The sequence below is a fragment of the Nelumbo nucifera genome, chromosome 7 (genome assembly GCF_055504915.1).
Source record: "Nelumbo nucifera cultivar China Antique chromosome 7, China Antique-T2T, whole genome shotgun sequence".
In the NCBI taxonomy this organism is placed as follows: Eukaryota; Viridiplantae; Streptophyta; class Magnoliopsida; order Proteales; family Nelumbonaceae; genus Nelumbo; species Nelumbo nucifera.
The window spans coordinates 24,844,915-24,861,098 of record NC_142655.1 but is presented as its reverse complement, the minus strand read 5'-3'; the positions used below and the strand labels follow the sequence as shown (position 1 = coordinate 24,861,098).

General features: G+C 37.6%; 1 protein-coding gene across 3 annotated transcripts; it reads right to left on the bottom strand.

Moving 5' to 3' along the window:
• Positions 1-947: 947 nt before the first annotated feature.
• On the bottom strand, positions 948-14,183 carry LOC104593476 (short-chain dehydrogenase/reductase 1-like). 3 transcript variants are annotated; one of them, XM_010253339.3, is made up of 7 exons: positions 14,036-14,183; positions 13,639-13,900; positions 5,479-5,571; positions 4,993-5,236; positions 2,124-2,201; positions 1,873-2,058; positions 948-1,600 (listed from the first exon to the last, which is right to left on the bottom strand). In XM_010253339.3, the coding sequence occupies exons 2-7, from the start codon at positions 13,842-13,844 to the stop codon at positions 1,223-1,225; spliced, it is 1,185 nt and encodes a 394-aa protein (XP_010251641.1). In that variant the 5' UTR covers positions 13,845-13,900; positions 14,036-14,183; the 3' UTR covers positions 948-1,222. The 3 variants fall into 3 exon arrangements, with proteins under 3 accessions (XP_010251641.1, XP_010251642.1, XP_010251643.1); XM_010253340.3 differs by lacking the exons at positions 13,639-13,900; positions 14,036-14,183 and adding an exon at positions 7,531-7,990; XM_010253341.3 differs by lacking the exons at positions 13,639-13,900; positions 14,036-14,183 and adding an exon at positions 7,600-7,990.
• Positions 14,184-16,184: the final 2,001 nt, after the last annotated feature.

Here is a 16,184-nt window from a genome sequence, read left to right as displayed (position 1 = left end):
TTTTTTAAGGGTTAATTATTTATATATTTTTGAGGTTTGAGAAAACTACTTATATATGATGGCCCGACATAACACAAATAGGAGATCAGCTTTAGTCAGGGCAAGCCCATGCTCACACCGTCCCTACAGCCTCTTGCAACCTTGCATAAGGAACATCTTCCCATGAAATAAAGCACATAAGTATGGAGATATTCCCAATGCAAGGCTGTAAAGGCTACTCGAACAGGCATTGCCCTGACAGAAGCTGAACTCCACAAATAGGCCATGCGTTAAGAAAACATTTAGGGTCATTTCATATGCCCATTAATTTTCTTCATAATCTCATTTTTATTCTCATTTTTTCCTGTGCCATTTTCATAATCCCGTTTTCTTTGTAATAACTACAAGAGGCAAATTAGGAAACAGAAGAGCTTCTAGGGAAAGGCTCATTGACATTTGTCATTATTTGGAGAACAATGTGACTCACTGTGGGAGACCGCATCCCTGAAATTGAAGCCCTCTCAAAGGACATCCATTACAACTCTGAAACACTGCCATCATCATTCGTTGGTGTTTGCATTAGCGGAGAAGAGAGGAAGAAGGCAATGTCCATTATGGCTCTAAAACACCACTGTTGTTTCTCAGTGCTGTTTTGCAGCGAAGAAGAATGGCATGCTTTGAAAATTTAATGAAATGTTAAGGGCTCTTTGGTCTTTTAAGTTTTGTTGCCAAGTTCAAGTAGGATGGTTCTAGCATAACATAGATCATAACAAGTTATTACTAATCTAAGCAACCAGGTCAAAACTCTGCAATTTTTGTCTGATCAAAATAACATCCTGAAGACCCTCCACAAGGAAGCAAAGCCAACATGACAGGGCCTTTACTCTCTTCCACAGTCATGGTTCCTGTATGCCAAATAATATCACTGTTGACGAACAATAGTCTACTGTTGCCAAGTTCAAGTAAGATGGTCTAGCAAAGAATAAATCATAACAAGTTATTACTAAAGCAACCAGGTCAAAGCTCTGCAATTTTTGTCTGATCAAATAACACCCTGAAGGCCCTCCACTAGGAAGCAAAGCCAACACGACAGGACCTTTAGCTCCATCTTCCACAGTCATAGTTCCTGTATGCCAATTTGGATCAATGTTGACAAACAATAGTCTACTGTTTCCAAATTCAGGTAGGATGGTTCTAGCATAGAATAGATCATAACAACTTGTTACTAATCTAAGCAACCAGGTCAAAACTCTGCAATTTTTGTCTGATCAAAATAACATCCTGAAGGCCCTCCACTAGGAAGCAAAGCCAACATGACAGGGCCTTTAGCTCCCTCTTCCACAGTCATGGTTCCTGTATGCCAATTAAGATCAGTGTTGACAAAGCCAGGATGCACACAGTTAATATACATGTTGGGGTACTTCTTGGCAAGAACTCTAGTATAGGCATTCAGTGTGACCTTGGAGATGCTGTAAGCGGGCAACATGGTGCACCATCCATTGGCTTCAAGTGCACCTTCTTTTAAATCATGTAGAAACTTGTGCAGTATTCCATCCAATTTTTCTTCTGTTAAGGTTTCCAAGTTACCTAGTTCACTTCGTATTGCTTCATTGGGGATCCTCTGTATAAATACAGCATTTCTGTAAGTCATTCTGTTGGCAACATTAACCAAGGATTGGATTCTTTCAAATAAGGCACAGTAGAAGTTTTAGGGGGCCATTTGATAATGGCTGAAGTGACTGAATTGAATGACTTATTATTTGGTCTTTTAGAAGATAAGTTGGGTTGGTTATTATACCCTTGATCCACTAAACAAAGTCATTCAGTTCAGTCACTTCAGCCATTATAAAACAGTCCCTTAGCATGCATGTGTTCCAAGCCATGGTCACTTACCTTTAGCTCTGACCTCAGTGAAGACACATTTACAATCCTTGCTCCCGTCACTGAATGCTGGAGGAGTGGGAGAAGAGCCTCTGTGACTCTCTTACAGCCATAGTAGTTGGTGTTAAGGCATTCTTCTGCTTTCTCATATGTTTGCTGTATCACTCCTTGCACCAAATTGGTTGCCTTGCCTGAGAGCTGCATTAGCCACAATAACCAATCATTTCTGTAATTGAATCCATCACCAAGCATCATAAACTTACCCATGAGACAGGATCAATGTTTAAGGCTTTTAAACCATCAACATCAACTACAACTCCAGATGCTCCCGCATTATTTACCTGAAGATGATTAAAAAATGTGGATCAATATGGTTGGGTTGGACATCTTTGGCTTGATAGAAAATAAGATGGAAGAAAAGTAAAAAAAAAAAAAATCTTAAAATATTTTGTGAAATTCCTTAGGCTGCCTTTGTTTGCAATACAAATTTGAACTTGATACAGTTTTTGCACAACATTCAGTTTTTGCATCCGTTTGTTTGAGACTTGGTTTGCACTGTTACTTGTGCAAAATTTGCATTGTTTTATCTCATTTACAATTATTAGCCGTGAAAATTTTGCATCTAAACAACTGATACAAAATTGGCACCACTTCTATCTTAATTCTCTCATGTAAGGTGTGAACCATATCAATTTGCTTCCTACCTTATTCCCCCCAAATATATAATTTTCCTCCTAGTTCATTTCTATTTCATATAATTTGGGGACCACATCAATTTGCTTCCTATTTTACTTACAAACAAACAAAACAAGGTCAAATCTGAAGCAAAAGAAAGGCTCTATTTGGATAAGCTTTTGCTTTTGGTCATTGATCTGTAGAAAACAAAATTGAGCTAAAAAGTGGTCTTGGCATTTGGTAATAGTTGCTTTTGGAACCATTACAATATAAAACCATAACACTTTTAAGCTCTAGAGCTAAAATTGAGGCATTGTCCTTGTGAACTTTAAAGCACAGATCCTGAAGCTTATCCAAACACAACCTAAATTCAACATGTTATACCAGCTATATGGGATTTGCTACAGAAACCCAGTTTCTATCATTCCATTCTATCAAGGGCTATTAAATTATGGATCATTTTCTTACTACTTCAACCTGTGTTTTTACTTCTATTTTCTTTATAAAGAGGGATGTAAAGCGTCCATTCATGGTATAGTCACTATGGACTTTATCTTGATCTTGGGACCATATTGGCTATTTGGCATAAGGAGCTGCCACAGTCAAGGGCAAAAGCCACAATAATTTCTAGGACTGCAAGCTTGTTAGGACAAGTGGGATATAACTAGATTAAAATTTGGTTCATTAATATTAGAATTCAAAATCCATTAGATTTGGATTTTGGATATATTTATAAATTAAAATAAAAATATCAGAATTTAAATTTTATTAATAAAATAAATTAGAAATGAATTTGATATTGCATATAATGATGTGAAAAAGACTTCTATGAGACTTGAACCCATGACTAAGTAATGGGAAATAACCCACCCCACCCTGGTGGCAGCGGGATTTAATCCCAAGTCTCCACTACAACCAGCAAGAGACCTCACCAATTTTACCCATAGGTAAATATTGATTTTATAAAGATACAAGAACCAAATGTTTAAATATTTATAAAGATGGCATTGGGATATATGTATTTTGGATCTAATTATAACCAGATCAAAGTTGGATCACCCTAATTCGATTATATTCAAATTCAAATTTGGAGGAAGGGGTAAATTTTGCAGTTCTAATAATTATGCTTTTGTCAAATTCTAATTTCATCTATGATTGAACTGTTCAAAGTTTCTTATACTTTCTTTGCATCTGGGCTAGTTTTTCAATTGAACAGATTAGGTTCTCCTCTCCCTCCTCTTTTGCTTGTGCATTTGGTAAGTGGAACAAATTAGAGTTCCTCTCCCGTTATCATTTGCTAGTTTTTATTCTATTAACCAATGTCTGAAAAATCCACTGGCTGGTCCTCTGAACCAATGTTGTAAGACACGGAGCGGACAGACGGACCATAAAAGTGGGGGAGTGGGTTTGATTGGTCAATGCTCTCTCGGTCTGAAGTGCAGTGGCTTTTGGTTTTCCAAGGTTGCCCTCATAATGACATCCTTTAAGATATGTTCCTGCAAAACCTGAAAAGCTCAAACTGGCCATGAGTCAGTTTTTCCATCGTCCACTTCAGTATCTGGAGCACTTCAAACAGTTTAACCAATTTACTTGAATGTTCAGCTCAATCCTCCAAAACAGGCAATTAGGTGGCGTTTGATAACACTTAAAACCTCTAAAGTCTGAAGGTGTTGATTTTCAGATGTCAGAAGTGTTTCTGAATTTGGGTCTGAAAATTATTTTAAGATCTAAAATAATAAGATATGGGCCAGGCGTTGAACGCGTTCAGATGCGCTTCAGACCTGATCAAAAGTCCAAAATACCCTCAGATCTCTCTCTCTCTCTCTCCCCCTTTTCTTCTTCTTCTTCTTCTTCTTCTTCTTCTTCTTCTTCTTCTTCTTCTCTCATTGTTGCAACTGAATAGTCTAATTTAGGGGTAAAATAATAAAATTAATGAATTTCAGATGTTAAAGGTTTGATCCAACACAAACAATCTTCTTTATTCAAAGCCGCTAAAAATTCAAAAAACAATTATCTCTTTTCAGATTTCAAACACTTTTAATATCTTTTTAACTTTTCAGATTTTATATTTTAGATTTTTCAAACGCCACCTTAGATAAAAAGGGGCTGATAGCTAGTGCTTGTTTGGAAGGGTTGAAAAGCAATGCTCTGGCTTTCCGAGGTGGGCCTTACATGTACAGCCTATAAAATTATGTTTAGTGTAAAATCCGAAGAGCCCAAATCAACAATCAGTCAATCATTTAAGGGGCTGTCATAGGCCAGGATCAGGCTTAACTTTTGCCAAATTTTAAATGGGTTCGATGGAAAGCCCAAGCCCAAAGCAGTACAAAATGTTTATAGGCCGAAGTGCCGAACCCAAAACTCGAACAGATCTAATCCAGAGCACTAGCGGAATCTTCATCTCACCCCTCCCAAACGGCTCTAGTGTGCCGCAAGATAAGGGTTTCATATTCTTACCAGTATATCAAGTCTCCCAAACTGGGTTTCCACAAATTTAGCCAGAGACTCCACGCTAGCTGGATCTAGAACATCAAGCTGATGGAAAACAACATTTGATAGCTCTGATTTCATGAGTGATTCTGTCGCTTCCATCCCCCTTTTCTCATCTCTGGCCGTTAAAATCACCGTAATACCTTCCTGTGCCAACTGTCGACTGATTTCTAGACCTATCCCTTTGTTTGCACCTGTAACCACTGCATATCTGCAGCACCAAATCAACTCAAATCAGCCATGAAAATAAGATAGAACAACTTAAGACTTCGTTTGGATAAGTTTTTACTTTTGAGCTTTGTGCTGTGGAGAATAAAATTGAGCCCAAGTTTTGTTTGTGTTGAGATCCAAAACACTTTTAAGCCTCAGGATTTAAAAGCACAAATCCAGAAATTTATCCAAACGCAACCTTAGTTTGAGACTTTGACTACCCACAAAACTAAAGCAGCATACCTCTCTGTTACCAGCTCCTTATGAACTCCCATTTCTGCTGTATTTGGAACGCACAATGAATCTTTCTCTGCACTTAGAGCTTGTAAGCTGGACCTGTTATGTTTCAGAATTATATTTATTTATTGTGAATATGAATCTTGGTGGCTGTTAGATAACGGCTGAAGTGGCTAAAGTGAATGAGGCAAAGTAATAAGTCATTCAGTTCAGCAACTTCAGCTGCTAAAAACGGCAGCTTAGTAGATATAACAGGTTTTTTTTTTTTATACTTACAAAATTATAATAACTATCAAAAAATACAAAATTATAAATTTAAGATTTTAGGCTATGTTTGGATAAATTTCTGCATTTGACATTTGTACCATCCTCAAGAAAAACGTGACAAAAAGTGTTTTAAGCATTTGGTAAGTGTTTTCTTTGAAAACATAATCTAAAGTAAAAATCATTTTTTAAGCCCCCAAACACAACTTAAATTTGGGGCTTTCAAAACACAAATTGATGAAGTTAATTTATGGGTTGTCTGTTCATTACTTCATTTATAATTTTCATCCAGTAGTGAACAAGGGTTAGTGGAAATTTAGGTTGGGTTGGAGTTCAGGTTAGGTTAGGGCTAGAAGGGTTGAAACATATGAACTCAATTTAACTTCAGGTTGAGTTAGGATTCAGGCCTTCACTAACATGAATTCTATTTGTCTTCATTTTTGTGTGGCAAATATTTTCTAATGTGTGAGATAATTAAATATGATACTTCTCAAGCACCACAACTTTGTCTTTATACATATAACAATGCAAAAATTGGTGAAGCTCAAAAGAAAAAAATAATAATAATAAAATAAAAAAAATCAGGTTAACCCAAATTCAAGCCCTTTGAGTTAGTGTTAGGGTTGGGGTTAAAAAAACTTGGGTTGGATTAGGGTTGATCTAACCTGACCACACTCCACATTCTGTGCCCTACTGTATTGGAGATTTGTGAGTTCTTATTTCTCAACCCAAGATACCAGGAATGCTTAAGGAGACCATAGGTGACAATTATGGTCTGATGCACCAGGCTAATCCATTCCAGTTCTAACCCAACCCAACACCTTGAAGTGAACACTGATCAAAAGCATTAAGACAAGTTACTGATTCATTGAAAAAAAGTATAAGGCACACAACTGCATTATTATATAATTAGCCAAACCACTCGGTGATTGCAACCTGTTATTGACCCAAATGGTTAAATCGGTTGACCCATGATGTTCACCCTGTCTATCAACCTGTTACCCCTGTACCGTGTAATATGTAGAAAAAAAAAAGACCCAATAAACTTGACAGTGAGCATCCAAAATGGTTTGAGGCTCACTTTTATAGCTGAAATGGATAATTTATCCATCAAACTGCAAGAGGGGAGTGATGGGTCTCTCAAAACAATGCATTCTTACAACTCTTTTGATGACTCATTAGCCCTAAAGAACCATTGGCCAAATTTTAGGCTTTTAGGGAAGCATCCCTCTCCCTGTATCGTAGTAATTGTCAATTCCCAATCCAACATTAACATCCAACAAGACTTTAAAGAAAGATTAAGCTAATGGGTCTAAAAGGTCTCTTTGAATTTGGAGAAGGCTAATGTAGTGGGAAGTGTCCTCTCACATGGTTCATCCCCTTCACCCTTTTATTGGGTGTGAGGAGAAAAGGGGTAGGTGACTACACGCCATCCTCCTTTAGTATTCCAAGGTCCTCACCCTTACATTCTTATTCAAGGGAAAAGGGATTGAACCTCAAGGAATTTACCCTCTCTAGCTCTCTTCAATTGAATTCATTAATAAAGAAGAAGAAACAAAGCAAAATTCAATGCCCAAATCACAAAAAAGCAAGGCTGCACACACTCAAGAATCAAGACAAGGCATTGTTCTAGGTAGTAGTTGAAGCAGAATGACATAACCTACAAAAAATTCATTGGAGACCATCATATATGCAAGAGATAAAAGGAAAATATCTTACTACCATGCTGTCATGGATTTCACAGCATGAGAAGTGAAAAACAAAGACCAAAGTTAAGGGGAAACAAACTGTTGCCTTTTCACAAACACTTGAATAACAAGGTTGTAGGGTGTTGACAGTCCAAAATTTCGGATAAAGAGACACCTTTTTCTCGCTTCACACGTTCCAAAAGCTTGAAAGAATGCCAATGAAGGATGTCACCCTTCCTGAAATCGACCCTTATACCTTCTTCCTCTTCTTTTTTCCTTTTTCTCCGCTTTTATTCTCCTCTGCTTTGTTTTCTATTCTTTTCGCAGCCCAAGTGAAAAAACGGTGAACTCGGTTCCTAGCCGGAAAATAGGAAGGGAAGATGGTGGGTGGTTTCAGCTATAGTGAAGATGACGATTCGGTGGAGGGAAGGGGAGAATTGGAGATAATTGCAAATGAAGAGAATGGAGGACTCGGGAGATGAAGTGACTGTTTGGCAAATCTTTTCCACAATATCTATTACAAGATCTCACACGGTTAAAAGACTGAGCTTTTGCAAATAGATATTATGTTTGGTTGAAATATTTTACATGGATCTCACAAAATACCATAAAAACTACAATGTCATACAAGGTTCGAGACTTGTATTTTACATGGATCTCACAAAATATTTTACATGGAGATTAAATTAATGTGAATGTCTTGTGTGTGGGTCAACAAACCTTTCATTTAACATGTGGGACCTACATACCAATGGTGGATATGTATATGGGGCCCACGTAAATTTTACAAGGTGGATCTGACATACCATTGGTGGTCATGCATATGGGGTCCATGTGTGGGCGTGTATATGGGGTCTACATACATTTTACAAGGTGGGCCCCACATGCTATTGGTGGACATGCATGTGGGTCCATGTGTGGACATGTATGTGGGGCCACATACATTTTTCAAGGTGGGCTCCACATACAATTGGTGGACATGCATGTAGGATCCATGTACAGACATGTATGTGGGGCCCATATACATTTTGCAATGTGGGCCCCACATACCATTGGTGGACATGCATGTGGGGTCTATGTGTGGACATGTATGTGGGGCCCATATACATTTTATAAGGTGGGCCCCACATGCCATTGATGAGCATGCATGTGGGTCCATGTGTGGACATGTATGTGGGGCCTACATACAATTAGTGGACATGTATGTAGGGCCCATGTGTGGACATGTATGTGGGGCCCACATACATTTTACAAGGTGGGCCCCACATGCCATTGGTGGTTATGCATGTGGGTCCATGTGTGGACATGTATGTGGAGCCCACATACATTTTACAAGGTGAGTCCTACATAATACCTAATGTGGGCCCCACATACATTTTCCAAAGTGGGCCTCGCATACCATTGGAAGGTTCCACTTACACATTCAAATAGTTTTTGTGGAAAGATAACCCATTTTCTCTCAAGTCCCAAGCATGTGCATCGTGCCACACGTTCGAAGAAGACGGGATGCTAAAAGACTGTAAAAGCTTCATTTGAAGCTTCCTGAAAAAGCCCAAATTCGGGCTTCTGACGTCTTTTATGAGTTGGAGCTTTTCTTGAATAGATCTTTCTATTGCCAAATGGGAAAAGCCCAAAATTCAGGCTTTCGGGCTTCTAAACAGCCCGAACCCTGCACGGAAAGACTTGCCAAACGCGGCCGAAGTTTTTTCAATGGTGGGGTTTGGAAGAGAAGTTGGGATCTCCTACCAACGAAATACGTTCCAACCCTCTACCAACTTATATGAGATATGCAATGTTAGATCATTTTTGTAGGTGTTGGAATGGAGTTCACATCTACGCCCCACAACGTTTCACATTACATCTTCGCCTTGTATTGGGAACAACTCTCGATGATGACATCATTGACTTTGGTACTATCATTGGGAGATGTTCCCAATACAAGTAGGAATGTGCTATGGGACGTTGTGGGGTGCAGATCTGAACTCGTTGGAATGTATGTTGTTGGCAGGTGATCTGGACTCAGTGTATTGAGATCACTTGCTAATAGGGGTGGATTCGAGTCGAATAGTACCAGGCTTGAGCTCGACGCGAGACTATTCTACAAGCTCGAGCTCGAGCTCAACTCGAGTTAAAAGTTCATAAGCTCGAGCTTGGCTCGGCTCGGCTTGACTCGTTTTATATTTTATAAAAATATTTAGAAAAAATATTTTATAAAAATAAAAATTATATATAAAAGGTTTTTATTTTATATTTAAAAATTAAGAATTATAATATATTTATTATATATATTATTTTCTATATTCGAGCCGGCTCGCAAGCCTCACAAGCCGAGCTCTAGTAGGCTCGAGCTCGGCTTGTTTAATAATCGAGCCACTGATTGGGCTCGAGCTCGAGCTTGGTTGAAATCGAGCCGAGATGAGCTCGAGTAGCTCGCGAAAAGCTCGACTCATTGCCACCCCTAATTAAGAGAGTGGAGAACTTAATGAGTTGGGATGTCCCATTGGGAGGCGAAGATATTTAATACTTGAATGGTAATCGTAAAAAGATAATCAAACCCTGCTACCGGAAAGCGCCTATTACAGAAGAGGGACTCGATTAAAGTCAACAAAACACATTCCAACCCCATACCAATATGATCCGAACGACATCACATACCTCACCATGAGGTTGGGATCCACCATGTATGAGATGTGCGGTGATAGATTATGTTGGTAGGGTGTTGGAACATATTTTGTTAGCAACACACTCCAACACCCTACCAACATGATCTTTTGCTAGCCAAAGATTAAAGTATTGATATGGTACATCTAATATGGGGCGTATCGTATCCATATCCATGTTGACTAGCACAGCCTGCACAAGATACGCTACAACTCTATGCGTTTCTGCTAGTCGTGCGTATTTGCATGATACACCACTGTATTGATGCATGTCGCACTACATTGGTGGATACGACTCGATACTCACCACTATGAAAGCGTATCGGACCCTAATTTGACGATATATTCAAACCTTGATTTAGGATATATTTTTTGCCAAAAATTTAATAAGAATTGAAAATTATAAAATTAATTTATTTTATTTATATTAAATGATTTAAATATTTTATTTTACATATAAATTATATGTTAAAAATGAAAATATATTTATTATTTGAAAAAATAGAGTTATTATTTATATAAAATACTAAATAAATAAAATTTCCCAAAAAATAATAAAAACTATAAATTATAATTATAAAACTGAACTAAATAATTTAAGAGCTAATTTTCCCCAAAATTTTAGGAAAAACTGAAAATTATAAATTATTTTACCTACCTTAAGTTATTTATATGTTTTATTTTAAAACTATATGTAAAATAAACAAATGTATGTTTAAAATAAAAATATATTTTAAAAATAGAGATTATTTATATAAAAATACTAAATAAAAATCCCAAAAATTAATAAAAATTAAAAATTATAATTGTAAAAACTAAAATAGAGTGATAATTATTGTATGATATGTACATCTTCCAGAGTCCCGATATCGTTGATTGTAATGTTTCTCTTCATATAACTTGTTAAAGTGTACATTTCTCATGTTTTTATACCTCATTCATAGTTAACTCATGATTAGTACCTTGTACTTTGGACCTAGTTCCACTTTGGTCCTTAAACTTTAAAATGTGACAATTTAGTATTTGAACTTTCAAAATTTGCGAACCCAGTACCTGTAGTTAACCAACCATCAAATATGTGTATTGCGTGATGACATGTGCGATTTCAATTTTTTAAAAATATCAAAATTACCCATCGAAACACTGTTCATCATCTTCTTCTTTAGGAATCAAGATTGAAACAAAGCAATGGTGAACAACCCCAAACCTGTAGGGGTTTCAACCAAGGTTTAAAATTTCGATACGTTACACCCAATACGGGGCGCATCATATCGTATCTTTTAAAAACCGATATAGGACACACATGCAAATCGGGCGTTTCATCTTTTTTCATGCGTATCGGACCCATATCAAGGGTGTATCGAGGCGTATCAGTAGCGTATCGACGAAAAAGATACGACCAAAAACTAAAAAAAAAAATTTAAAGGGAGAAAGCAAGTTTCTTTTCCCCGAAATAAGCCTTATTTCACCTCCAAATGATTCTAAAACTCCAAACTTCAATTCTAGAGTGCTAGATTTGCAAAATTTTGCAAGAAACAAGTGTGAATCGTTAATTTTTTTTTAAAGATTTTTAAAATTTTGAAGAAATATGGCAAAAATAGGTAATTTTTTTCAATCTTTTATAATATCTTGTGATTTCCTTTTTTTCTTGAATGTTTAAATTTATGTTGATCTACATTTCTTACATTTAAAATCACAATTTTTTGTGCTATCAATAGATTTATGGAAATTTCATGAAAATATTTGGGGAAAATATAAATTAATAAAAAATTTGAAAATGTAAGTTTTTTCTCTGCCTATAAAGACTAAATATGTTTTAGATATATGGATTTATCTATCATATAGACCAATTGAAATTTCTTCTTTAATAATTATTATTTTTATTTTTTTAGAATTAAAAAATAAATTAATTAATAATTAAATTTTATGATTTGATCACAATGATTGAATATATTATAATTCTATGAATGATCTATCATATCCACAATTGAAAATTCTTCTGTAATAACTATTTTTTTAATATATTATATAATATTTATTTATTTTTTATAATTTTTAAAAATGAATAATAAATAATAATTATTTAAACAATAAATAATTATTAATTATATTTTCACATAGAAGTTGTGCCAATGCATGTTTTATGGTTGGATAGGAGAGTTGGGTTTTTCTCATCCCATAAAACATTAAAACTTAGGAATTATAATTTATAAATTATAGGTAAGCATAGAATTTTTAATGAAATTACAATTAGCTATAATATATTTCTTCATAAAACCATTAAAATATATTAATTTAATGTATATACACGTCATTGAGGTTTTATATTTAGTGTCGTTGATGTATTTTTATGATTTATTAAATTATTTATAGTGTTTCCAAGCGTATCATAGTTTTTCTCTGATACGCATACGTATCCAAAGTGTATCTCGATATGTATCTTAAAATTGCCTTTCCGATACACTTGACGTTTTCGTTACTTTGAACCTTGATTTCAACACTTGTCACATTCGTTAACTGGGGGTTTGAGGGAATGTATTTGGTTTTTGTAGGAGCTGGATCATTACCATTCCCTTGCAAAATTGTACAAAAAACTTATACCTATGTTTCATCTTATTGAGGAAGAAGGTGATGAACAATGTTTTAGTTTTGACAAGGGCATTTTGATGGTTGATAAAGAAAATTAGATGACACCCAAAAGGGCATTTATATCTTTTCACATGCCATTTAATGAATGGTATTAGATTGGCATCTTTGGAAAATTCGGATATTAAATTATTATATTTTAAAGTTGAGGGACCAAAATGACACTAGGTCCAAAGCACAGATACTAATAAGGAATTTTCCCTTAAATATAATGTTATTAATATATATATATATATATATATATATATATATATATATATATATATAACTTATATGCATTTCCCTAAGGTATTCAAGCATTTTTCATATATTTATTCGTACCGAATTCTTAAATACCATACTCAAAAGCAAAGAGTACACTTTTGCTACAAGCAAGATTAAAACAGAAAATCATGGCCTTGGTCTAATGCAATGGCCCCACGACTAAGAACGAAGTCATTTCATCTAATTCAAGGTGGGGCCATGTCAACAAATCAAAGGCTTTGACTTACTTATATCAGCGCATGTGGGTATGCCAACAAAACACCCTCCAATGCTGGGGTACTACTTGGGTTCAGGCAAGAAGTACAGAACCGATGAAATGGAATTGGGCCCGATAATTTGTGGAGTGTTGGACAGAACTAGGTCCACTCTAGCCAGGCCTAATAATGGTGGGTTCGTAGCCTCGGACTCAAAGTTTGCACGACGGGCCCTCAGCATGGTGTAATCCGATTTGTGTACAACAGATCGGGAGCGTGCTGTTGAATCCGTTGAAAGCGAACCAACAAGAGAAAGCAAAATCATTGGCAAGGAAGAGCACTCAGTCGTTGGATTTCCTTGAGCTCACGACTGACTTTTGCTCTATGGTAAGCATCATTTATGTATCCGCTGTCCTCTGTGTGTGTGTGATGAGAGAGAGAGAGAGATACCTGATGGGTTTTTGAGATCGGACTGGTTCTGATTGCGATTGTTGGGAAGAAGAGACTGAAACCGCTTTGATTTTCTGGCTCGGGCTAGGGCGAGGAGAAGAAACGGAGACTGTGGAAGAAGAACCCAACGGTGCCGATGAAAGGAAACCCAGATGAGGAGTCGAGGCAAATGTGCTTCTACACCAGCCCAACATCAATAGAGTCATTTGTCCTCCTGCAGCGGCTCTCCGACAGTGACAAGTACATTGCCTGTTATAATAGTCTGGTATGAAAAAGAGAAAATTAAATATTCTGAAAGGACAAAATGTTAAAATGTACAGGGTAAAAAACAAATCGGCCGAATGCATGTTTTACACTCTTGTGCATTTGGCAAAACTGTGTAAAATCATCGGCGTACAAGTATTGAGGAAGCCATTTCAGGAGCCATTCGAGACAAGGGAAGGGAGGAGGTTGAGCAGATTTGTTGTCGGAGGTAGATAGGCGATGGGCGATGGGACGATCAGATGCCTTGATCGTCTGAGCGTCCTCACAGAGAAGGAGAAAAGGCGTTTGAACCTCAAACTTGGCACAATGAGATAGCTGTACATACTTATCTTCTCTTCTTTCTTTATTGTATCCTCCTTAGGTCACCGACCTTGTCTCCCTATTGTATCCCTATTAGCTCTATTAATAGAGCTGCAGCCTATTGAATATATATATCAAGAGAAATTATTATCTTCTCCATCCATCCTTCTTGGTTCATATCATGGTATCAGAGCCTGTGATACTTTATCGGATCCACTTGAGCTTCGTCGGCGCCCTCTCATGAGTGCACACTGTTGTTGCACTGGTTATCGTAGCACCTTGGGTTGAAGGCTAGCTCCCTCGCATAACCGCCCATCGTGATCGTCGTCCTGTACACGACTTCTGGTGCACGCAGAAAACTAAGTTCAATTCTTATTTGCTTCTTCTTCTTCAAGCCCGGAAGCAGGGTAATCTGGAGTTTTCCATCTGGAGCACGAAAGCTTGTCGATCCAGCTTCGAGGATAATCACGAAAAGCGCCCAGTTGTTATTCTCGTCTATGTTTCGCAAGGGTCATCCTGCTCCGCCGCCCGGTACAGAGGTAAACAGAGAACTGAAGCTTGGATCCTCCATCTTCCAAGTCTGCGACCAGACCGACGACTCCTCTGCTCTAGTTGGCTGTGGAACAAGCTTGGATCCTCTGTCCTCCGTCTTCCAAGTCTGCGACCAAACCAATGACTCCTCTGCTCTGCTCCGGTTGGCTGCGGAACAAGCTTGGATCCTCTGCGACTAGACCAACGGTCGATGTTTTGAACGAGATCTTACCGGAAGCAGGGTCATCGAGGTAGATATCCCAGAGGGTGACCCAACCCGAATCAGGAGCTCCTTACTCTTGACGCCGATCAGCTTCTTCATCCGGTGGCTCTCCACGAAGGCGATAATCTCATTCGCGTACGAGACCTGCTTCCCGTGCACCTGAAGGTCTGTTGCGTTCTTCCTCCTTAAGCCAAACGAACCTGGCTTCCCTGTTGTAGCCCACCTCCTCCGTGCCATCCAACGGCAACAAACTCTTGGGCAGCGATATCTCCTCCAGAAGCTACAGCGATTTCTTCTTGTAGAGAGCATCTCTGCCTTCTCTCTGTAATTCTCAATCGCTTGACTCACTATTGCTGTTGTCTGAGCTGGTCGCTAAGGCTTAGTTGAGGGAAGAAAGAAACAAAATTAATTGAAGAAAGCAAGAAAAGGAACACGGGTCTGAGTCTGAGCCTGAGCGAGAGCCCTGAGTCTACCTTGTTTCTTTTCCCATGATTTGCGTTGCTCCAGAGTTTTGTGTTTCTCCTCATGGATTCGTCTGAAGCTGTTCAACATATCTCTCATCCCATCACTCCAGAGTTTTTCTCAAGGGACGTCTTCTATGGCGATATGTGACGGGTGAGATTCCCAAATCTACTAAAATTGTTGATGAAACAGAAGATAAATTTGCTGAACGAGTAGAAAAATGGGACGGGAAAAATCATCAAATATTGACCTAGTTTTGCAATACTTGTATTGCAAGCATCAAGTTGGAATTTCGTAGATATGACTCTCCTAAAGAGGTATGGGATTTCTTACAAGTTTGTTATTCTATTTTTGATGATGTGCATCAGTTTCAGCTCTATAGGCGTCTTCACCGTATGAAGCAACAACCTGAACAGACCATTCACAGTTATGTCTCTGAATTACAAGTTCTTTGGGATCAGTTAGCATAGTGTGAACCTGAATGGGATAGTACCTCTACAGCTACTACTTATTCCAAGCTTCGCGATCGCCAACGTGTTTGGCATCTTCTGATGACTCTCAGGGATGAGTATGAACCTATTAGCGGTACTCTACTTCATCGTAGCCCATTGCCTTCTCTTGAAGTTGTGGTCAAAGATTTGCTCTCTGAAGAAACTCGTCTAAAAACTCTTCGAGATGAACAATCATTATTATCTACTGGTGTTGTTCTTGCTACTTCGGGTATGTCAGCTACTTCTTCAACTAAATCTTCAAAACGGACTTTCTG

What these genes read in the sequence shown, in the direction of transcription:
- LOC104593476 (XM_010253339.3), bottom strand. Translation starts at nt 13,844, where the DNA reads ATGACTCTATTGATGTTGGGCTGGTGTAGAAGCACATTTGCCTCGACT. An exon ending in TTGGGAGACTTGATATACTG is followed by an intron (nt 2,202 to 4,992) that starts GTAAGAATATGA and finishes AATCATCTTCAG; the next exon opens with GTAAATAATGCGGGAGCATC. An exon ending in CACTGAGGTCAGAGCTAAAG is followed by an intron (nt 1,601 to 1,872) that starts GTAAGTGACCAT and finishes GTATTTATACAG; the next exon opens with AGGATCCCCAATGAAGCAAT.